This window comes from Tamandua tetradactyla, chromosome 12 (genome assembly GCF_023851605.1).
Source record: "Tamandua tetradactyla isolate mTamTet1 chromosome 12, mTamTet1.pri, whole genome shotgun sequence".
NCBI classification, from domain to species: Eukaryota; Metazoa; Chordata; class Mammalia; order Pilosa; family Myrmecophagidae; genus Tamandua; species Tamandua tetradactyla.
The window spans coordinates 84,713,837-84,735,765 of NC_135338.1; the positions used below are offsets into that span (position 1 = coordinate 84,713,837).

The window sequence follows — 21,929 nt, forward strand, 5'->3', positions numbered from 1 at the left end:
TATATTTGGCTTATTCCGTGTTTAGCGCTCTTTCCCCAAGACCAGAATATAAATAGTATAAGGGCAAAGCTTTTTGTGTGTTTTGATGACTGCTACATCCCAGGGTCTATAGCAGTCTCTGAAAACAGGTATGTAATAGGTGCTCAACAAATATTTGTTGAATGGAAAAATGAACGGCTGGTTCTGGGGTACGGTTTTTCCTATGATGCTGTCCTCATATTTCCCTGAAAGTTAGTGAGATACTTTCAATAAGTTACTTTTTAGCCTAAATTGAGGAAGAGGTTTTTATTGCTTGGAGCTAAGAACCCTAATGGATCCAACATGCTGACAGTGGGTTAAACCACGGGGTAAGTGAGATTGAAAATTTGGGGTGGATTGTGTGTGTGTGATTTGCAATTTAAAAGGCATTTAAACAATAAGAAATGAAGCACAGATAGATTATTTTTCAAGCAAAATAAGAGTCTTTGAGGAAAGATTTACACTTGAAGAAAATAGGAGAGGGGAAAACCCACCTTTGCTTAGTGCTTATGAGATTTTATAGACCTTGTTTCATGTAATCCTGGTAACTAGTCGATGTAACAAACGTTACTTGACATATGAGAGAACTGATGCTCAAGGTCACACAAGAAGCATGTGGCAGCCAGTCACCCCAGCCTCTCTGATTCCAAAGCTTGTCCTACTTATATGACTCTCCCTCCTGCTTTCTTTACACAGAAAATGGGGATAAGCAAACCTGTCCTGCAGGCCTTACCAGGTAGGTTATTACGAAGGCCAAGTAAGAACACTTTTAAGAAAAAAACCACCCGAATGAAAGGATTGTTTGTAGTCATGGACACTCATCGTCATTGCTACTTCATAATGCTTGTGCGGCTGAGCTCATTGACTGAGGAAGTGTGCTGTGTGCAGGTGATGGCAAGAAGTTAAAGAGTATGCTGTGCTTAGAATCAGAAATCCAAATCATGCCTCTCCTTCCTGGGTCAGACTAGTCCAGAAAGAAACCCATCCCTTTGACTTTATTCCTCCATATACCCCATGTCTGTAGTTGAATGTCTGTATGGCCAGTGAGCATAGGGCATCCTACAAAAAGCAGGGACTGGACCTGATGCCTTCTCAGCCTTCTCCATCAGGGGCTCTGTGCTCCAGTGTGAAGGTGGGTACAGTTCAAGCAGAACACCAGTTTATTCTCTTTCCACAATTACAGCAGGTGCCAACTGTAAAGGACATACCTCCTTCCTCCCGCCTTCCTGCTATCCTGTCCTTCCCTCCTTCCTTTTTAAGGTTTCCATTTTTATCAAAGCTATAAGGCATCAGCTCTTGAATCCAGTAGTTCTATAATTCTCTCCCCCTCTCACTTCCCTTCCCTCCCCCCCAAGAGCAAATACACTCAACTCTTTCATCAGCTTCTTTTGGTATTTATCTTTGTATGTCTAAGTTACATGCTCTGATTGCTACTTTTGATTTTTTTTCAGTGTTGGGTATTTCCTGTGGAGTCCCACTTTAGAAGATGAGGATTTTCCCCACTCATACTGTGTTCACGGTTCCCACAAATGTGGGAGTCCTGTGTGCCCCCACTGTTCCATAAGTACCCTTCCTCCCCTCCCCCTCCAAGTACAGCTATAACTAGGTGGGGTCACCACATGCTTTGCAACTGAGTTGGGTGCTATGCTTCTATTAATTTTAGACTCTGCACTATGTTTTGTTTTTCCTAGAGTTATAATTGTTGGATTGTTTTAAAATGTGTTTAGTTGTCTATGATTTTGTACTAATCAAATCCTAAACTCCCTGCCAATTTCTCTTGATACATTCAGACATATCTGGCTTGATCCAATCTGATCTGGGTACCTCCCCCACCCCAGCCCATGCAAACCCTTCACCATCTCCCTTTCTCCCATATTGTATTCTCTGTGTCCTGGATGATTTTTCATCCCTTCTCTTTCACTCCCTTGTTCTGGAGGAGGCATCCTTCAGTGGCATCCTAGTTGAAGGTATATGGGAGATAAATTATAGGGAATCTTGCATATCCAAAAATGTCTTTATTACCTCCACTCGCTAAATTGATAGTTTTGTTGGGCATAGAAATTCTCTATCAAAAAACATTTATTTTCAGAATTTTGAAGGCATTGTGACAATTATCTGTTTGCTTCCAGCGTGATAATGAGAAGTCTGAAGTCATCATTATTTCCAATTCTTTGTCACCTGGTTTCTTCATTGCCCTCTTGAGGCTTGTAAGATAGTCTCTTCATCCTTGGTTATTTTAGTTCCTGGCTGCTAAAACGAATACCATACATTGAGTGGGCTTAACAACAGAAATTTATTGGCTTATGCTTTCTGAGGCTAGAATGCTTGCTTCCTCCCAGGTCAGTAGCTGGTGGCAATCTTTGGGGTTCCTCATGGCAACACATGTGGTGCTGTCTTCTTTCTCCTCTAAGTTCCATCAACTTCCAGGTTCTGGCTACTCCTGCAGCTGCTCTCTGTGTGGCCTGCTCTACAGGGCCTCCAGAAATAGGATTAAGACCCATCCTGATCCAGTGAACTGAAGTAACCGTATCGGAGTTCCTATTTTTAACAGTTTCACAGCCCCAGGAATGGATCGAGAACCTTTTTCTGGGGTACATAATGCCAAGCTACTGCACCATAAAATTCCTTCATGAAGTACCCCGGTGGTGGATCTATTTCACCCTTTAAAACTGAATGCTCATGTGTTTTAGTTCTGTGGCATTTTCTTGAAGTATTTTTTGATTTCTTTCCCTCTGTTTTCCATGTTCTCTCTTCATGAAACCCCTGTTATAGGACTTCCTACACTAGCCCTCTACTGCTCTTCTCTTTTCTCCCTGAGTTTCATTCTCTGATTTTTGCTCTTCTGGAAGATTTTCTCAACAATATGTACTGACTATTTAGTGTTTATTATTTCTGCTGTCACGTTTTTAATTTTCAAGAGTTCTTCCTTGTTTTGAAATAACTGTTTTTAATAGCATCCTGTTCTTGTTTTGTGGATCTGGTATCTTCTTTCTTCCTTCTTTCCTTTGTCTTCTCCTTTCTTCCTCTCTTCCCCTCTTACTTTTCTTCTCTTCCTCTTCCTTCTTTCCCTTCCTTCCCTTCTTTCCTTCCTTCCTCCCTTCCTTCCTTCTCTGCTTTTTTTTTCTATTTTACTCAAGTCTCTTTCTTTTCTGTTTCTGTGTTCTGATGACTATTGTTGATGTTGGAGCCTTTCTTTAAATGTCTGCAAATCAATGATTACCTGCTCATATTTGAGGATGAAAGATTAAAATCACACTTGTTAGTTTCAAGCACATGGTGGGCTTGTGGCACAGAGCCTCACGCCGGGGCAGGTTTCCCAGCCTCATCACTATCAACATTTTGAACTAGATAATTCCTTGTTATGGGGACAGTATGTGCAATGTAGGATATTTAGAAGCATCCCTAGATGCCAGTAGCATACACACACGCCCAGTTGTGACAAATGAAAATGTTTCTAGACATTTCCAAATGAGCCCTAGGGGGCAAAATCACCCGGGGTTGAAAACAACCACTGTAGGGTGACCTGGCTAGGCCATTCGTTAGGGATTCCCAGGGGTCAGTATCTTCAGATCTTTCCCTTGAATGTCATTTCCCTCCCTGCCTCCCTTCTTTTCTTCCTTTCTTCCTCCCATCCATCCTTCCTTCCCTTTCCTCTTTCTTCACTGTTCAGTATAGATTATCTTTCCTTCAAAATCTGCCAAGGCTAATTCCCTATTATGTCTGGTTTCATGAGAGTTAGTAACCTGACTCTCGGTGCTCTTCTCTTCTCAGGACCCCACCTTCCTCCCCCGGACAGAATATGGGTCATTCTGGGGCAAGCATTTGGAAATACTCTGCTTTGGCTCAGGTTCTGATCCTAAGGTGGTGATGGCAACAGAGAGGAAAGCCGAAACCAAACCCTTTCAGTATTTTGACTGAGAGTAGCTCCCCTCCCCATCGAATAATTGTAAAACTGAGCATGGACACTTGTTCTTAAGAATACTCAAGACTTTGGAAACAGCATCCCTTACTTCTCATTTTAAGATGTTAAAACTCTGAATAATTGGGACATTCCCTTCAGTCGTAATCATTGAAAAGGGAAAAATAGAGGGGACTGTTTCTTTGTACCCCTGAATTCAAACTGAACCCCTGTAACTTCGGCTACCCAATACTGAGACCTTCACATACAAAGCAAGTAAGAACTGTGTCTACTAGACATATCAAGTCTAAATGAAACTTAGAAACGTCAGTCAGTGGTCCAAATGTTTCCCTTAATGAAGCCAAACAATCATCCACTGATGTCCCCCCACATCCCCTCCCGTAGGATGATACATAATGCATTTAAATCCACAGGCTGCATCTCAGCTCTGAAAGTTTCCCCAGCTTAACTTTCTTAGTTCTTATTCACCTGGCCTACTGAAACCAGGATGTCAGCTGCCCCCTCATTATTAATTGCAACATGCAGTTCAACTCAAAAGGTGAACGTGGGTGGTGAAATTCATGATAGGTGAAATAATGTCAATAACTCTGTAAAAAAAAAGTGAATATGAATGGAGTGGTGTAGGGATTACAATATTTGTTCTCGCGCAGACTGCCTGAGAGACAATCTCCAATTCCTGAGGAGGCCAGAGCCCCTGGCAGTACGGCTGTGGCCTCAAGCCTAGTTCAGGTGCTGGGGAAGTGTCCCCATTATTCAGGAACACCTGAAGACAGAGTTGGTAGAGGCCTCTGTCATCAACAGGCATGGGAGCATCTGAACTGAGCACCTCTGGGTGATTTAGGTGTTTAGTGCCAAATCTAAAAGTCCTGATGAAGCCAGCAAATAGATGGCTCAAATCCTACAGCAGGGCTCATCGAGTCTGAAAGGAGTTAGCCAGGAATGATACAAAGATCTGCTGTTCCTGTAAGCACTTGAGACTGGAAGTAACGTTGGAAGGGTTGGAGGCACAGCAGCCCCTCCACGCGCGGAGGCACTCTGCCCCCGCTTCAGCAGCAGCCCTGTGCTCTCATTTCACTCACTAGCCAAATACAAACTCAAATCAATTAAATAATCACTTTGTTGAGTCCCTTCTGGGTTCCAAGCACTGGAAATAACAAGGTGTTCACAATCTGGCACTGAGTACATATTCTGTATATAGAAGACACATTAGCTAGAACTCTGTTTTAAGGTGACAACAGTCCAGCTGAGGTTCTGGACGTTATGTGTGTCATCACAGCCTGGGGTGGGTGGGTGGGTGGGGGAGGTGTGGTGGGTGGAGGGGTCCCAGTGGCATTGCATTACCAGAGGTACCAGCAACTCCACAGTTTCATGCCCTGATCTGCACTAACCCAGAGTTTCAACCGAACAGTCCCACCAGACAGCAAACCCTCATGGTCTCCCCAGGGCGCCTTGAAAAGCCTTCTCTGCAGGTTCTGGCAACACCTGGAACATGGGGCCCCTCTTTATGTACCTTTGCTGCCTCTGACCCCGGCTCCAGGCGCTGCTTCCCCACTGCTGCCCCCAGCTCCTCTCTTTGGGGGCCCATTCACACCCTGCTCTCTAAAATTTTACTCGATGTGTCTTGCCGCTTGACTATCCCCTGCTACCAGGCCCACTGCATCTTCAGGTGAGAGACTTTCCATCTGCCTCTGCCAGCCCTGCTGCTCCCTGCCCACCCCTCATCCCCCACCCCCCACCTATCAGGGGGTTGGGGCAGGAAGGAGCTGAACAACAGATCTCAGGGTCGAAAGATCCTGGCTGGGGTGTCAGGGACGGCAGAGGTGGCGAACACTGTGCTAAAAGGTTCTCTTGGGCATCATTTCCACTCCCTTTTCATCCTATTGCCAGCTGTCCTGGGCCCAGTCCCTGCCAGCCAGTCAACCTCCTGGCCAAGCCTGGGCCTGATGACAATGATCCGGATATTGACACTGGAACAAGGGCTCATTAGAGAGCAAGGGGACCTGCAGATAATGAGGTCTCTGCGCAGTGGGTTTCCGGCACCCACAGGCAGTGGAGTATCTTGGAGTAGCGCCCTCCAAGAGAAATATACTGAGTTCCAGAGGTAATTTTTAATTTTCTAGTAGCCATGTTAGCAAAAAGTAAAAAAAGAGATGGGTGAAATTAATTTTAATAGTATTATTTGTAGCCTAATGTATCCCCAAATTATCATTTTAACATGTAATTTAATCTGAAAATTGGGAAGGAGCTATTGTACAGTCTTTTTTTTTTTTTTCATAGAAGTCTTCAAATTCGGGTGTGCAGCTTGCATTCATAGTCCATCGCAGTGTGGCCACCCCTCAGATCTCCCTGTGTGGTCAGCAGCCTGCCTCATTTGCTCATAGGACCTGACTTGGGATAGCTGCTCTAAACCTCTCCCGCCTGCCCCACGTGCTCTCAAATTCAGGATTACTGAGGTATAATTTCCATGCAGTGAAAATTCACCCTTGTCAAGTATGCTGTTTGATGAGTTTTGATTGCTACCACAATCAAGATTAGATCATTTTCATCACTTGCAGACAACTGCCCCACCCCTCAAGTCCCTGGCAACCACTCATCTGATTTCTGTTCCTACAGTTTTGCAAATTCCAGTATGTCAGGTAAATGGAATCATATAGTAGGACAAGGTAAGATTTTACCTGAGTCCCATGATCCTTGAAAACAAGGAAGTTTTTAAGAAATCCCTCTGCCCCCATTTCAGGAAACGGCTGACTGCAAATAACCACTCTTCCCTACGTGGCTTAGAAAAGGCTCAGAGCTGCCCCTGTGTTTACCTGCGACAAGGACAGACCCTCCACGGGCCTGTTCTTTGTCTCACAAATGGTTAGCTGAACTGCTTGTCCTCACTGATCAATCCGAACAAAAATGCTTATTCACCAAACTCTGGTGAAGCTTCTGTCTTTTCTTTCCTCTGGAACCTTGAACTTTAAAGAAGCCTCCAGAAAAAAGGCCGCTTCAGCATAGAACATTCTCTGATCTTTGTGGCATACTTTTATTCTTGGCCTGGTAGCTTAGTCTTTTTCTCTCCCTCCCTCGCCATTTTGGCACGTCTGGTTCTTCTAGGCCTCTGAATTACAAGCCTCACCAGCGACTAGTGATGATGCAGTCTTATCTCTTTAACCCTATTGGCCTTCTCCTTAGTCCTCCACCTGCCCAACATCCACTGCTACAAGTACACTCAGGAACAGCATCTCTATGGTCACAGTCACTCATCCGTCCTCCCTGTGTGATTGGCTACCCTCCCCTGGAGGCCACGCCCTAACTCCGCCTCTCCTCAAACTGTATATAATCCAGGGCTCGCAGAGCCTCGTGGTCTTTAGCTACTGGCGGTCCTGGCGTAAGCGTCCACCAACAATAAAGCTACCTCGCTTCATGCCTTAATTGACTTGGCCTCCAGTCCTTTAGACCCGCAGCGAGGTCTCCTGCGCGCGCCCCTTGGACCCAGACCCCCGGCTGGAGCCCCTTTTCTGCGTGTGGCAGTGTCCTCTAGCAAGCAGTGAGAAGCTGAGGAGTAGAGGTTCCCCGATAGTTTAGCGGTTGGGCCAAACCACAGATCTTCTCTCTGACTGCGCCACCCTTTCACTTCTCTTCCCCAAACCAGGTCTTCCTTCACTGTAAAAGACAGACTGTTTTTGCCTAACTCGAGATGCTTGCAGACCTTAGAATCAGAAGGACCTCCCTGTTGCAATAGTCCATTTCCTATTTTGCAAGGAAGTCTCTCCTTTCAAGTCCACATTTGTTTTTTCATTTGACAGTTGGGAGACTTTTGCTACACCTCACCAAGCATCATGCTTTAGAAATTCATCCATGGTGTCCCATGCCTCAGTTCCTTTTTATGCCTGAGTAGTATTCCATTGGATGAATGTGCCACAATGAGTTTATCCGTTCACTAGTTGATCTGTACAATTATGAAGAAAGTATCTATAAATATTACCATACAGGCCTTTGTGTGAACATATTTTTCTCTTTAGAAGTGGGCTTGTTGGTAGGGTTTGACTTTAAGAAAAGGCCCACCCCTTTTAAATGTAATTTTTATGGACCTGTGGTGCTCTTCAAATCTGAAAACTTGAACCCCACCCAGATTCCCTCACAAGCAATTGGACGAATGAGTGAACCTCTTCCCCAGCCAGGGATGGGGCGCTGAGGACCATGGAGATGTTGAATTAGGTCCTGAGAACCTGGGAAGCTGGGCTGAGCTTAAAGGTTGGCAAAGGAGAAAGCCAAGCAGATTGAAAAATTGGGGGTGGGGTGATACTGGTGGGGGTGGAGGGTGGGGGTGGATTGAGGCTTTGCTCCCCGGAAGGACCATGAGGAAGTGTTAAGATGTGTCTATAAAACAAAACACCCTGCTGCACACACCAGGTTCTTGCGGGTGTGGCTCCTTGGAGAAACCAAAAAAAGGAGACTGAGTTTCCCACAAGGAGGTGTTGATAGAACAGCCCCAGGCTCGGCGCTGGAAGGAGAGGGGGCAAGAGGGAGTCAGCGTGGGCAATCCCTGGAGTTCTGGCAAGGCTGGACTTCTAGGAGATCTCAACCTGTTCTGATGGGCCGGGTCCCCAACTCCTGCTGGCTTATGGCAGCTCTCCAGCTGCAGACCTGGCTGTGGGTCCTTCAGCCTCCTCTTGCTGCTCCTTCCACACCCTGGCCTTGGGGAACTTTAGATCTGACACAAAGAAAGCTGCAGACAAATGGCTAAAACTCGCCAGACAAATCTGTCCCCAAATCACAGCAGATCTGGACTCCTAAAGGGCCCCACAAATCACCTCCAGCTACTTAAGTGAGAGCAGCAATGAATGGTTTGGTAGGGGTATTTTTTTGTTTATTTTGTTTTGTTTGCATGAGCAGGCACTGGGAATCGAACCTGGGTCTCTGGCACGCAGGCAAGAACTCTGCCACTGAGCCACCGTGGCCCACCCCAATGTATGTTTTTAATGAAAAAGATAACTTTCAGGCCTTCGCTGTTTCCTCCTCAATAGTAATAGTGAACACTCCCTGGTTGTTCATTGTCAGGATTTGCCCGACACTTGACATTTAATCCTGACAGCAGCAGGGAGCTCAGATCCCATTTTATGGAGGGAGAAACAGAGGGTTGCAGAGGTCATGGGATTTGGTTGTCTGACCTCAGAACCTCTGGTTAAGCTGTGCAGTGCTACACCACCGCCTCATAACAAGTAAATATGTACATCAGAGACAGTTTAAATAGAATACATAGAAATAAGGCAATAAAAATCACCCCAGCATAACCATTATGAGCATTCTGTTTTATAAAACTCCAGACACATGTGGGGTGATACAGTGGAGTATTTTGTTCCTTACGTCATTTTCTAGCAATTTTTAAAGCATTACTTTTTATCCATAAACATCTTTCCATGTCGAAAACTACTTCAAGATTATTTTAAATGAGTGCACTTTATTCCATTTTATAAATGAGCTAAATTAATTCAAGTTAATCCCCTACTGCTGGACTTCCCCCCCCCTCAGTCTTTACCAATAAGAACAATCTTTTAGCTAAAACATTTTTACATGTCCTAATTACTTCCTTGGTAAGTGCATAAATGTAGTATATCAGAATCAAAGAATATGCTAATTTTGAAAGTTATTGCTAACTACTGGTAAAAATGTCCCAATTTGTACTCCCACAAGTTGCGCTTAAGAGTTCTCCTTTCCCCATATGCAAAACCACATTCCACAGAATCCTTTTAGGTGTTACTTTTCCCAATTTCGTAGGCGATAAAGAGTGTCTTACAGTTTTTCAAGTTTCATGATTTGACTCTCTGCAAAGCTGACACTTTACTTTTTCTATATGTTTATTAGGTCTAGTATTTCTTTAGTGAATTATTTATGTCATTTGGCAATTTTTCTATGGAGTGTTTTTTCTTTAATTGAACTCTCATGGCCCTTTGTATATTGAAGATATTAACACATCTAATGTCAAAGGTGGCAAATATTTTTACCCAATTTGTCATATGCTCTTTAACTTTTTAATGGTGCTTTTTTTGCTGTACAAAATGCAATAAATTTCTTAAAATGTTTTTCCCCTCTCATGAACTCTCTCATGAACTTCTGAAGTTGGCAATCTCATTGGAGCCAGGAGCTTTAATGCTAACATACATGTTTCTTCCAAGGGCCTCATTTCTGCAATAAGTAGAAGGATGCCAGGATGTTTTGTTCTTCCCATTTATGGATGGAAGACTGAATCCCAAAGACCAATGGATTTTCCTCAGGCACTAGAAACCCCAAGACCTAACAAATCAAGTACCAGATACCATGAGTAGGGATGGCAAATCATTTTCACTTCCCTGACAATATTGGTTGACTAGTCATAGCTGTCTTGGATACTGTGTGTAGACCTAGCAGCTCTCTGGATCTGTGATGAACTGGTAATGTCTGCTGGGGCATGAATAGGGAAAGCATGTGCAGTGCACATAGTGCATAGGCCAGGTGAGCAGATGGCCACAGAGAGAGGCACAGGGTATGTTCAGACACTCACCAGAAGGTAAGGGTGTTAATAAATGTGCTGTCCCAAAAGGCATAAACTGGAATTTTTCCATGCAAAAAGGATGTGTGACCATCCCTGGGATAAGGACCACAGAGTAAAGGGGTCCAATGCTAAGGGGATTTCACCCAGATGGCATGGCTGGACATTTCACAGCTGGCTTTGGACTCCAGCTCGGTGCTCTTCCATTGTGCCTCACAGCTCCCACTAACTGCTGTGCAACCTTGGGCAAGTTCCCTCATGTCTCTGAGTCTTATATTCTTCTCTAGAAAATGAGAAATTGGGCTTAAGAAATTAAAACAATGTTGACCATAATTCTCTGCTCTCTACCCACTGGAATTTTGGAGCTTCTAGTAAAAGTCAGCCAATTAGCATCTGTTCCCTGTCATCTCTCTCTGCCTGTTTTAGTTTGTAAGCTGCCAGAATGCAATATACTAGAAACACAATGGCTTTTACTGTTCTTTTTCTTTCTTTCTTTCTTTTACATGGGCAGGCACTGGTAACCGAACCCAGGTCTCTGGCGTGGCAGACAAGAACTCTGCCACTGTGCCACCATGGCCCACCCACAACGGCTTTTAAAAAGGGAATTTATTAAGTTGCAAGTTTATAATTCTAATGCCATAGAAATGTCCAAACTAACACATTCAGAGAAAGATACCTTAACTCCAAAGAAAGGGCTGATGAAATCCAGGGTTTCTCTCTCAGCTGGCAGGGTCCATGGTGACATCTGTTGGCTTTCTCTCTTCATTTCATAAAGGTTTCCCAGGGGAGTTTTCTTTCTGCATCTCCAAAGCTCTCTGGCTGTATGGGCTCTGTCAGAATTGTGCTTTTTCCAAAATGATTCCCTCTTAGAGGGCTCCAATAAGCAACTCCACCTTGAATGGGTGGAGACACATCTCCATCGAAAGCTAATTCGAGGCTGCAGAAAGAAGTCACCCCAGGGAAAGTTGTTGGAACCGAGAGGCCTGGGGAGAAGACCAGCAGAGCCCATCCTGTGCCTTCCCACATAAGAAAGAACCTCAGTGGAAAGTTAGCTGCCTTTCCTCTGAAGAACTAACAAAATAAATCCCCTTTTATTAAAAGCCAATCTGTCTCTGGTGTGTTGCATTCCGGTAGCTAGCAAACTAGAACAGATTTTGGTACCGAGAGTGGGGTGCTACTGCAGTTTGCAACCAAACATGTTGGAACGCTTTTTAAATGGATAAGGGGAAGAATCTGGAAGAGTTGTGAGAAGCTTGATAGAGAAGGCCTAGAATGCTTTGAAGAGACTGCTGGTAGAAATGTGGACTCTGAAGACATTTCTGATAAAGCCTTAGACAGAAATGAGGTATGTGTCATTACAGACTGGAAGGAAGAGGAGCCTTGTTTTAAAATGGCAGATAATCTGGCAAAATTGATGAGTGGCTTTGACTGGAAGGCTGATTTTAAAAGCCATGAACTTGGATATTTAGCAGAAGAGATCTTCAAATTAAATGTCGAAAGTGCAGCCTGGTTTCTCTCACAGCTTATAGTGAAATGCGACAGGAAAGAGATCAGCTGAGAACTGAACTCTTGAGTACAAAGAAATCAGAAGTTGATGTTCTGGAGAATTCTGGGCTTCCTGGAAGGGAAAGCCCAGAGAACAGTGCCCCACATGAAGACTTGACCAAATGTGGAACCAGTCACCCATTTCAGAGAAAGCCAGGATTGGACATGGAGTTATCCAGGAAGGATTTGTGGAAACTCCTTATGTCTGATGGGCATGATCCAGGGCTACTGCATAGAAAGCCAACGAGAGTGTTGCAGGACCTGTATAAAGAGGACCACTGCCAGTCGACACTCAGAGGGACAGAGAAGGGACACATTGGAGGAACAATAACTTCAGAGGCAACACCATGGAGGCTGAGGTCTGAAGTCAAGAAGCCTTGGGCCAGGGGAGCGCACCCACCCAAGCCCGTGAAGGAGGTGAGTTTGCCTCGGAGGCAGGGGATGGGCCTTCCGCCTTGTTGCAGTGGAAGAGTCATGCCACCTCAGGCCTTGGAGAGGGTGAAGCACATTCCTTGGGGTTTGGGGAGAGCCTGGCTACCACCACATGGAAGGGTTGAGTGTGCGCCCTGGAGATGGCAGAAAGTCCAGGTGCGGCCCCAATACTTGGAGAGGGTGGAGCTGAGAAAAAGGTGGTCTCCCCAGTACCCCCCAAGGTTGCATTTGGAGAGAAGTAGGCCCCTGTGTAGGCCTTTAGAAAGGGTGAGACTGCTGGTTTCTAAAGCCCCAAAGATAAATGATTCTCAGGCTTTGAAATCTAATGGACTTTGCCCTGTGGGTTTTCGAAACTGTATGGGTCCAGTGACCCGCTTTCCTTCCTACATATGGAAACGTGTATATGTATCCTATGAGTATTCCTTCTTTGTATGTTGGCAGCAAATAACTTGTTATGAGTTTTCAAAGGTCAAGAGACAGAGGAGAATTTGCCTGAGCACAGAACATGCTTGTACCTAACTTTGATGAGACTTTGTACTGGTTTTAACCTCATATTGCATTTGATTGTTACTGAAATGCTTTAAAGTTTACTGATACTGTGATGGAATTAATGTATTCTGTATATGGAAAAAAACATGTCTTTTTTAGGGTCCAGAGGGTGGAATGTGCTGGTTTGAAAGGATGTATGTACCCTAGAAAAGCCATGTTTTAATTAAAATCCCATTCATAAAGGCAGAGTAATCCCTATTCAATACTGTATGTTTGCAACTGTAATCAGATCATCTCCCTGGATGGTGTGATTTAATCAAAGTGGTTGTTAAACTGGATTAGATGACATGTCTCCACCCATTTGGGTGGGTCTTGATTAGTTTCTGGAGTCCTATAAAAGAGGAAACATTTTGGAGAATGAAGGAGATTCAGAGAGAGCAGAGCAGAATGACATAGCCACGAGAAGCAGAGTCCACCAGCCAGCAACCTTTGGAGATGAAGAAGAAAAATGCCTCCAGGGGAGCTTCATGAAATAGGAAGCCAGGAAAAGCTAGCAGATAACGCTGTGTTCACCACGTGCCCTTCCAGATGAGAGAGGAACCCTGACCATGTTCACCATGTGCCTTTCCAGATGAGAGAGAAATTCTGACTGTATGAGGCATGTGCCCTTACAGGTGAAAGAGAAACTGTGAATTTCATCGGCCTTCTTTCCCTGGATACCTTTGATTGGACATTTCTATAGACTTGTTGTAATTGGGACATTATCTCAGCCTTAGAACTGTAAACTTGCAACTTATTAAATTCCCCTTTTTAAAAGCCATTCTGTTTCTGGTATATTGCACTCCAGCAGCTAGCAAACTAGAGCAGATATCATGTTAAATTAATTACATCTTCAAAGACGTCATTATTCCAAATAAGGTCACATTGACTAGTTCCAGGTAGACATAAATTTTGGGAGAGCACTATTTTACCCAGTGCAGCTCAGCTGCTAATAGAGATTTTAACAGCAGCTTAAACAATGAGGACATTTATTATGTCAACCCCACACATCTTCTGTCTTTCTATTCTGCCACCCTTAGCACATGGATTCTAGCTCAGTGTTGCCTCATGGTCCAAGATGGCTACTGGTGCTCTAACCATCACATCTTCATTCTAGGCAGCAGGAGAAAGAGTAAAAAGGACACATACATTTAAAAGAGATTTTCCAGATGTCCCCTTTTAAAGAGCAGCTCCAGAAGCCCCACCCAACATTTTCCTCTTACATCTCATTTTCTGGAACTTACTCACACAGGTCTACCCCTGTTGCAAGGAAGGCTGGGAAATGTAGTCTTAGCTTGCTTCATTGCTGCCACAAATAATCTTTTTTTTTTTGGAGGGGGACATGAGCAGGCTCCAGGAATTGAACCCGGTGGCTCTGCCACTGAGCCACCATTGCACCTCCTGCCACAAATAATTTTGAGGTTCTGTTTCTAAGGGAAAAAAGTGGGACTAGATATTGGGTGGGCAACTTGCAGTTTTTCCCATACTCAGTTTTTCCATCTGTATAATAGGGATCATAACAGCACCTAACTTGTAGGGGTATTGTGCTCACTTATGTTGCCTGGCACCCAGTAAGAATTCAATGATAGCTAACATTGTATTTTCAAGATAAGGTCGTGAAAAAAAACAAATGATGTCAGCATACTGTGAAAGTAGTTTTGACCTCACAGACTCCCTGATGAGGTGTCAGGGATGCCAAGTATCTCCAGCCCATAGTTTGGGAGCCCTATGAGAACTGCCTCAGAGTATCAGATAATTCTTGGGCACATCTGCTACGCAGCATTCCACCATGACATTGAAAGGGCACACAGCCACTTTTTTGCCTTTGTAAAGTTTGGGTAATTTTTATTAACAGACATGTCCTAGTTTGTATCTTTCATCAATTTAGTATACTCTATAATGATCTTTTCTGGGTATTTTTTATTTCTTTTTGTCTGTCTTCCCTCTAGGAGGGCTTACCAGCTTTGCCCACCACTGTCCCCAACCCCAGTGCTTGGCCCATTGCAGGAACTCCATAAACATAAGGTGAATGAACCAAACACACATAACGGATAAGAAAGCGGATCTGTTAAGGCAGGTGTGTAAATTCTGTTCTGACTCCTCTCACCATTAATCCCACTTCTAAATTCCGACCCCTAGACTTGTCAGACCTGCCTGATGCTGGCAGCTTAGACTCTAGAATCAGACAGGTCAGGATTTGGATTCTTTGCATCCTGGCCTCTCACTTAGTGTCATCTATTCAACCGATACTTATTAAGCACCTCTGAGTACAGGAGAGCTGGACTGAGCTCTTAGAGCTGGACCCGGGAAATACACTGGTGAGAGAGCAGACTCAAAGACAATTGGAGACGGGAATTCAGGTAACAGAACAAGTAATTTCTCACCAACTGCGTAATGCTATTTAAAAACCAGAATGTCCTGACAGAGCCCAGAGGGAGGAGCTATGCATGCAGGGTGGTGAGGGAAGGCCTAGGTGAGACAGAGGCCTTTATCTGAGGCTTGGGGTTCAGAAGATTCAGCTGTGCCAGCAGCTGGCAGCAGGCCCTTCCTGGTAAAGAGCAGCTGGCATGTAGGGCCAGACGTGGGAGATGGTGATGTTTAAAGGTGAGAAGGAAGAGCAGGGGGACTGAAAAGAAGGGGAGAGAATGGTAGAGAATGTCTTGAAGCCTTTACATCATCCTGTGCTTTGTCCCACAAGATAAAGAATTTGGCTTTTATTTTAAATGGGATGGAAAGCCACTGAAGGGGTTTCTGATACCTGGTTTGAATTTGTATATTTTTTCGCTCTTTTAACCATTTGTATTCTTTTGTGAATTATTTGCTCCTGTTCTCCACCCATTTATCTATTGGGGTCTTAAAGTGTCTTTCGAATTCATTTGAAGAGGTCTCTCTAGATGAAAGATTTTAATCCTTTATCATGTTCAGGCACATCTGTTTCCCCCAGATAACTGTTTGCTTTTTAATCTTGGTTTTCTTTTTTTGGATAGAAGTTTTAAATATTTGGGCTTCAGAGTGTGCGAGTTCATCCATAACTTTTAAATTTTTTTGGCATAGGCAGGCACCAGGAATCGAACCCCGGTCTCCGGCATGGCAGGCGGGAATTCTGCCACTGAGCCACCGTCGCACCGCCCCATCCATCACTTTTAAGCTTTAAGAAACCTTCCACCATTTGGTATTTGATAAATGTTACGAATGTTTATGTCCACGTAGTCGTGGTTTAATATTTTGCTTTCGTGGACTTTGTTTCTATTCCCTTCCTCCCGGTCCTGGTCCCCAAAGGCTCAGGCTTGCAGAGCCGTCCCCGCGTTCACACAGAAGGCAGGCCAAAGACCTCCTCCACAGGTGATAAAACTGAGGCTCATCAGAAATCTGTGCCCTCCCGAGGAGTGTGCGTCAAAGCCTGTTCCAACCCGGAGCACCCGCAAAAAACTGGAACTTGAACCTGCCAGCGCCGCCGTCTCAGCCAATCCGGCCCAGCCAAGGTCAGGTCGGGGAGCTGGAACCCGCCTCCAGGCCCGGCCCCGCCCCAGGCTGGGCCTTTCGCGTGCCGACCTCTTAGCGTCGCTTGACCCGTTCCAGTGCCCACCTACCGCTGATTTCATTGGCTGCCTCTCCTGCCCCGCCCCCTGGGCCCTGCTGATTTTCGGAGCCAATCGGCAGGCGCGGCGGCGACGGGGCTCGGCAGAACCTGGACGCTGAGGTGACCCGGCCTGCAGCGGGGGCAGCGGGCCTGGCTGAGGGTCTCTGCGGCCGTTGCTGCCCTGATTGCGCTAGTCGGCCTGGACCGGGCCTCCACTTCCCGGACTCCTAGGAGGCCCTATCCCAGCTGGAGGGACGGCGACAGCGACCGTTGAGGGCCGGCCGAACACCCTGGGGTTGGAGGTCAGAGGTTGGAGGTCGCGCCTCAGTGGAACGCTGGAGCCCCGCCCGTTTAAGCCCAGGGCCCGTCCGTCCCCAGTTTCTTTGTCAGCTCCTGCGTGAGAGGACCCGTTTCGCGGAACGGACTCGGAGAAACTGAGGCCTGAGCGGCCGGGGCCTCCTGCAGTTTCCGAGCCGCTGCCGAGTCCCCTCCGCGACCCTCGGCCGCCTATCTGCGCCTCCTTCGGGTCGGTCGGGCTCTGATCGCTGAGACCCCGCCCGGAGAGCCGGCTGGGGGCCGGGGCGGCCTGCGAGACCCAGCCTCCCTGAGGGCCAGGGTGAGGGTCACGGCTCCAGGGCCCTAGCTTTCTTGAGGGAAGGCCGGGGGTGGAGGTTCCCTAAATGGCCGCAGCCCTTTTGAGGCTGTCCCCGGGTTTGAGATTTCAGTTCTGGAATTCCATCCTAACACTTTGGAGCGGGGAAATGGGATGCTGTGGCTTGTGCACTTGGCTAACAGTGAAAATAAACATTAGACATGCAGGTGTAATGGAAGCAGAGTGACCTGTGAAAAACTGGACGGATTTCTTAGAAATATGTATTTCAAGCTGTTTCAATTTTAATAGTATATTTGGTCACATAGTGCTTTTTAGCAAATAAGTGTCCTTTTTTGACCTTCTTAATGAAGATACTTTGCAACGCATTGTGTTGAATAAGAATTTTTTGTAAAGAGGTTCTGAGATTTAAGATTCTCAGTGGCAAGAAGCAGCAGGGAAATGAGTACTTACCTCTCTCAGTGTAAGGTTCCCCGGGACTTTTTTTTTTTACTGCACTGAACCATAAATAGAAGTTATTTCCTTACATACATGGATGTGGAGGAAAAACAGTTGATGGATAAGGAATGAGGCGAGAAGATGGGGGATTCCTCTTTTTCTGTGCAAGAAGTATGCAATTAGAAAAAAGTTTATGTGTCTCCTGTGCTGCAGGCATGAACACATTCTTTTTTGTGCTGATGGGTTTTTGTTGAGTATTTAAAATGATTAGGGAAGGAGTAATCTAATAATCTAGTGTACCCACAGAAGAATGAATATGCTTTATGTGGAATTAACTCTCCCCTTTGGTTTCTAGTTAAGAAAATGAGGCAGAAGGAAGTGTTAACCGAGAGCTTCCAAGGCCCAGCTGTGGTCTGTAGGACTCCCACTAGCCACTTTTGCGTGCTCAAGAATGGTAGTGGAGACGTGGAGGACTCCTCTGAAGAAGAGTCACAAAGTGTGGTTTTGCGGCCCCGGGGCAAGGAACTCCAGAGCGAAGCCGACCGCCCTTGCCCACCGCGAGCTGGGAACGTGGTGCTGATGCAGCGGGAGCTGGCCCAGGAGGACAGCCTCAACAAACTCGCGCTTCAGTACGGCTGCAAAGTAAGAAGCCCCTCAGGTGAAGAAGTTTATACAAACTCAGAGGAACTCACTGCAGGGTGGGAGCCTCCTTTTATACCTGACAGGTTGTTGGGAGAGGCCTGCTGTATAGTCAGAGGGGCTGAGAGAAGCACCTTTAGTTCTGAATCCTGGGATCTTGTAGAGTGAGGGTGGGTCAGGAGGCTCGGGCTGTGGGGCAGTTCCCACTCTACCCCAGCAAACTGAAATTCCAAAACTGATTTTGTTGTTTTGAGTATGTTTTACTTAAAATCTCAGGGGGCTGGAGATGCCAGGCAGAATTGATCCAAGATTTCTTTGGTGAGCTTATTTTTCTTGCTACTTTAATTTTCTGGGCTTTCCATATAGGTAGCCTATTTGATGGATAAAATTTTACCTTCTATCTTTTAAAACTACATGATCTTGTCTTTGTATGCTGTGTATCTGTATAACTCTGTTTTCCTTTTTAATTATGTTTTTAGCCTTCAGAGTGACTAACAATGGCAAAGTAAGTAGGAACATATTTACAGAATTCCTGCATTTTCTTGAAAGATTTATTTCATTTTGCTAACACTATTAAAAATTTAGCTGGCCTTCGCTATGGCTGTATAAGCTTCTTATTAAAACATATTTTCTTCTTTAAATTGTCTGTCATTTATCTAACAAGGTCCAAATGACTAAACACACTGGGTGTGTTGTTCTTTCCCAGGAAAATAACCTGCTCAGTCTCCTGTGCGGTAGAGTGGACTTTACACTATACTCTCGACTCTCATGATGAACTTTTGTGGATATGATGTGTTCTTTGTAGGGCGTGAATAGAAAAGTAACACCCACCACCGAAGACCTGAATAGATGTGGCGGGTTTCTTGGAATGTTGATGTCTAATAAATCAGTGAGGAAATATAATGTCTCCTCTAAGTGATCAGTTTTCCTATTTGAAGTACATAATTTGTGATTAGTTTATCAGGGGCGAAGACCAAGGTATCTCATGTGTTAGTTTTAGGACATAATCAACTTAAAAATGTCCCCCACTCCAGTGTAATTAAATGATAAAAGCAGTTGCTTGACTCAGACTCTATTTACACTCGAGGTTAATTGGACTTATGAGTTAAAACATTAGAATCTACCCCTGAAGTTAGATAGTTTTCGAAATTAGTTTCTGGGAAGATTTACCTTTTGACTTACGTTCCTCTCACCTTAAATCTTGCGTTCAGAAGTCAGCATATTGAGTTATGAGAAGAGCTTGTAATGAACTTTACGTTACTTGATAAAACTCACGGTATTGTGTGTTCCTTTTTCCTCAAGACCTAATATTGAAATAGAACATCTCAGTCCATAGCTTCCAACTTGATTTGTGATTCCCTATGTGTTTCTAATTGTAGGAAGCGTTGTAATATTCTCAAAGTTAACTATAGGTCTCTATTTAAAAAATAAGTTTATATTCCATACAGCCTTGGGGGAAAATGGGTTAAAGTGGTGAGGAAAAAACATCAGTACCCATTAACTAGGCTCAGAGTGTGTCTATAGAGGTGGCTGAGTGAACGATGTCTGTGGAATTGGGTCCTGATGTAAGAGGGAAGTTGGCCAGATGGGGGCACTGTTGCCTTAAAACCTAAAAAAAAAAGGTATTAAGGGCTATACCTTTCATTCTTGTACAGAATTGTTTTTTTCGTCTAAAAGCACTTTGTTGCAGTCCCACATAAGAAAACTGTTTTCCACATCTGATCTTAAGTTGTTCAGACTTGTCAGTCTGTAGAAAAACTGGATTATTAAGACGTACATTAAGGCTTAGAGCCAAAATCAGTTACTCAGGCTAAACTAGTTTTCTGTGTAGGTGCAGTTTTCCGGTGTTCATACTTCTTAAGTGGGGTGGGTAGGTCCATCACTCAGAAAGATTGAGCCACTTGGTGGATATTTTATGGAACTTTACGTATTTCATGATTTTTTTTTTTCATGGCTTCTCTAGGTCGCAGATATTAAGAAAGTCAACAACTTCATCAGAGAACAAGACTTATATGCTTTAAAATCTATTAAGATTCCAGTGAAAAACCATGGGATTCTAACAGAGACCCACAGAGAGCTAAAACCTCTCCTGAACCCATATTCCGAGACCAAATTGACTTTTGTGGGCCTCCCAGACCCAGAAAGAACAGCTACAGGCGCCGGGGTCCAGTCCAGCCAACTGGCAGATTTCTTTAAGGGGATCGATCAGGATATTGAGAAGGCCATGCAGTCAGAAGTTTTTTTAAATGAAAGTTACTGCCCAGAGACCTGTAATCAGCCACTGCTTCCAGCTACTCAGAAGACATCAGCAGATGGTGCAGACTGTGGAATTCAGTGGTGGAATGCTGTTTTTATCATGCTTCTAATTGTGATTGTTTTGCCAGTGTTCTATTTGGTCTATTTTAAAATCCAAGCTACTAGTGAGACTCCTAATAGCTTAAACACAACTACTATCCCCAGTAGCTTGATAGCAGTGACTGCAATGCCAGGGAAAGCCCCCAAATTAGCAATTCCTGTGCCAACCATCACCTCTTCAGACAGCCATTTCAGTCAGACCCCCCAGGCAGGGAACTGAGCTATTTTTGTTTTAAAAAATCGGCCCAGCTTTAGCAACTGGGTTCTTGATGTGCATCAGCTGACCTCGGCTATGTGCTGTGTTTTCTTTTCTGTGACTTCTGGACAGCATTCAGAAGTTTGTTGTGTTTTCAGCCATCTGACCCTGGGGAATGACCTGGCCTAATCCAAGGCTGCAGGAGCCAGAACGCCAGCACCCTCAGCCTCGTGTATCGAGAAATGTGTGGCAGGAGAGACGTTACCTGTAATACGGTGCCATTTCTTAAAGGCCTGCGGGGGACTGGCTGTGAGTGTTTTCACAGGATTGTAGCACTGTGTGGATCCTCAAATTAGATGAGGCTGAGGGTAAAGGAATGGCCTCCACAAAGGGACCTGTGGTGTGGAAGCACCTGGGGCCTGACTTCTGATTGCCTGACTGTTGACAGTGCCCACTTCTTAACGTGGAAGGGAGACTCCCTCTGAGAGGCAGTGGTCTGTGTCTGCCCTGCAAAGGTGCCTCTTTTAGAGAGTGACATTAAAATCATAACAAGTCCTATATCATGTCTGTCTCAACCATTAGCCTTTTTTGAAGCAGTATAATTCTAGAACTGAAAAAGCCCCAAATTCAAACTAATATACTGAAAGCTAGTTCTATTCCTCATACCTTTAGAGAGAAGAGTTGATCTTCATTATTCACAAGTTATGTGTATGCAAATGTGCCCCTTACTAAAATGCATTTGTAATCCCCAAATCAGTATTCACAGTGCTTTTTCAGTCATTTCCAAACCTGAGCAAATTGGCAAAAAGTGTGAGCTGCCTAATGTACACATTCCCAGCTGAGGTGGAATAAGGTGACAATCTGCCTTCTTATCCCAGCTTCCTTATTTTAAATAAGTGTCCTTTCTTATGTTTAATGCCAAAATTTTCTTATGCTTTTCGATGGTGATTTCATTGTTTAAAATGGCCTCCAAGTATAGTGCCGAGGTGCTGTTAAGTGTCCGTAAGCACAATAAGGTTGTGATGTTCCTATGGAGGGAATACGTGTTAAATGAGCTTTGTTTAGGCCCAAGTTACAGTACTGTTGGCTGTGAGTTCAGTGTTGGTGAATCAACTATATATATATATATATATATAAAGACATCTTTAAACAGAA

At 44.7% G+C, this 21,929-nt stretch overlaps 1 protein-coding gene across 5 annotated transcripts; it reads left to right on the forward strand.

The window, feature by feature from the left end:
- The first annotated feature begins 906 nt into the window (after positions 1-906).
- LYSMD4 (LysM domain containing 4) lies at positions 907-21,714 on the forward strand. Of its 5 annotated transcripts, XM_077124041.1 has the most exons (4): positions 907-1,150; positions 6,215-6,390; positions 17,940-18,226; positions 20,187-21,714. In XM_077124041.1, exons 3-4 carry the CDS (start codon positions 17,948-17,950, stop codon positions 20,796-20,798), a joined length of 891 nt encoding a protein of 296 aa, XP_076980156.1. In that variant the 5' UTR covers positions 907-1,150; positions 6,215-6,390; positions 17,940-17,947; the 3' UTR covers positions 20,799-21,714. The 5 variants fall into 5 exon arrangements, with proteins under 5 accessions (XP_076980156.1, XP_076980155.1, XP_076980153.1 ...); XM_077124040.1 differs by lacking the exons at positions 907-1,150; positions 6,215-6,390 and adding an exon at positions 16,529-16,656; XM_077124038.1 differs by lacking the exons at positions 907-1,150; positions 6,215-6,390 and adding an exon at positions 16,608-17,152.
- The last annotated feature ends 215 nt before the right edge of the window (positions 21,715-21,929 follow it).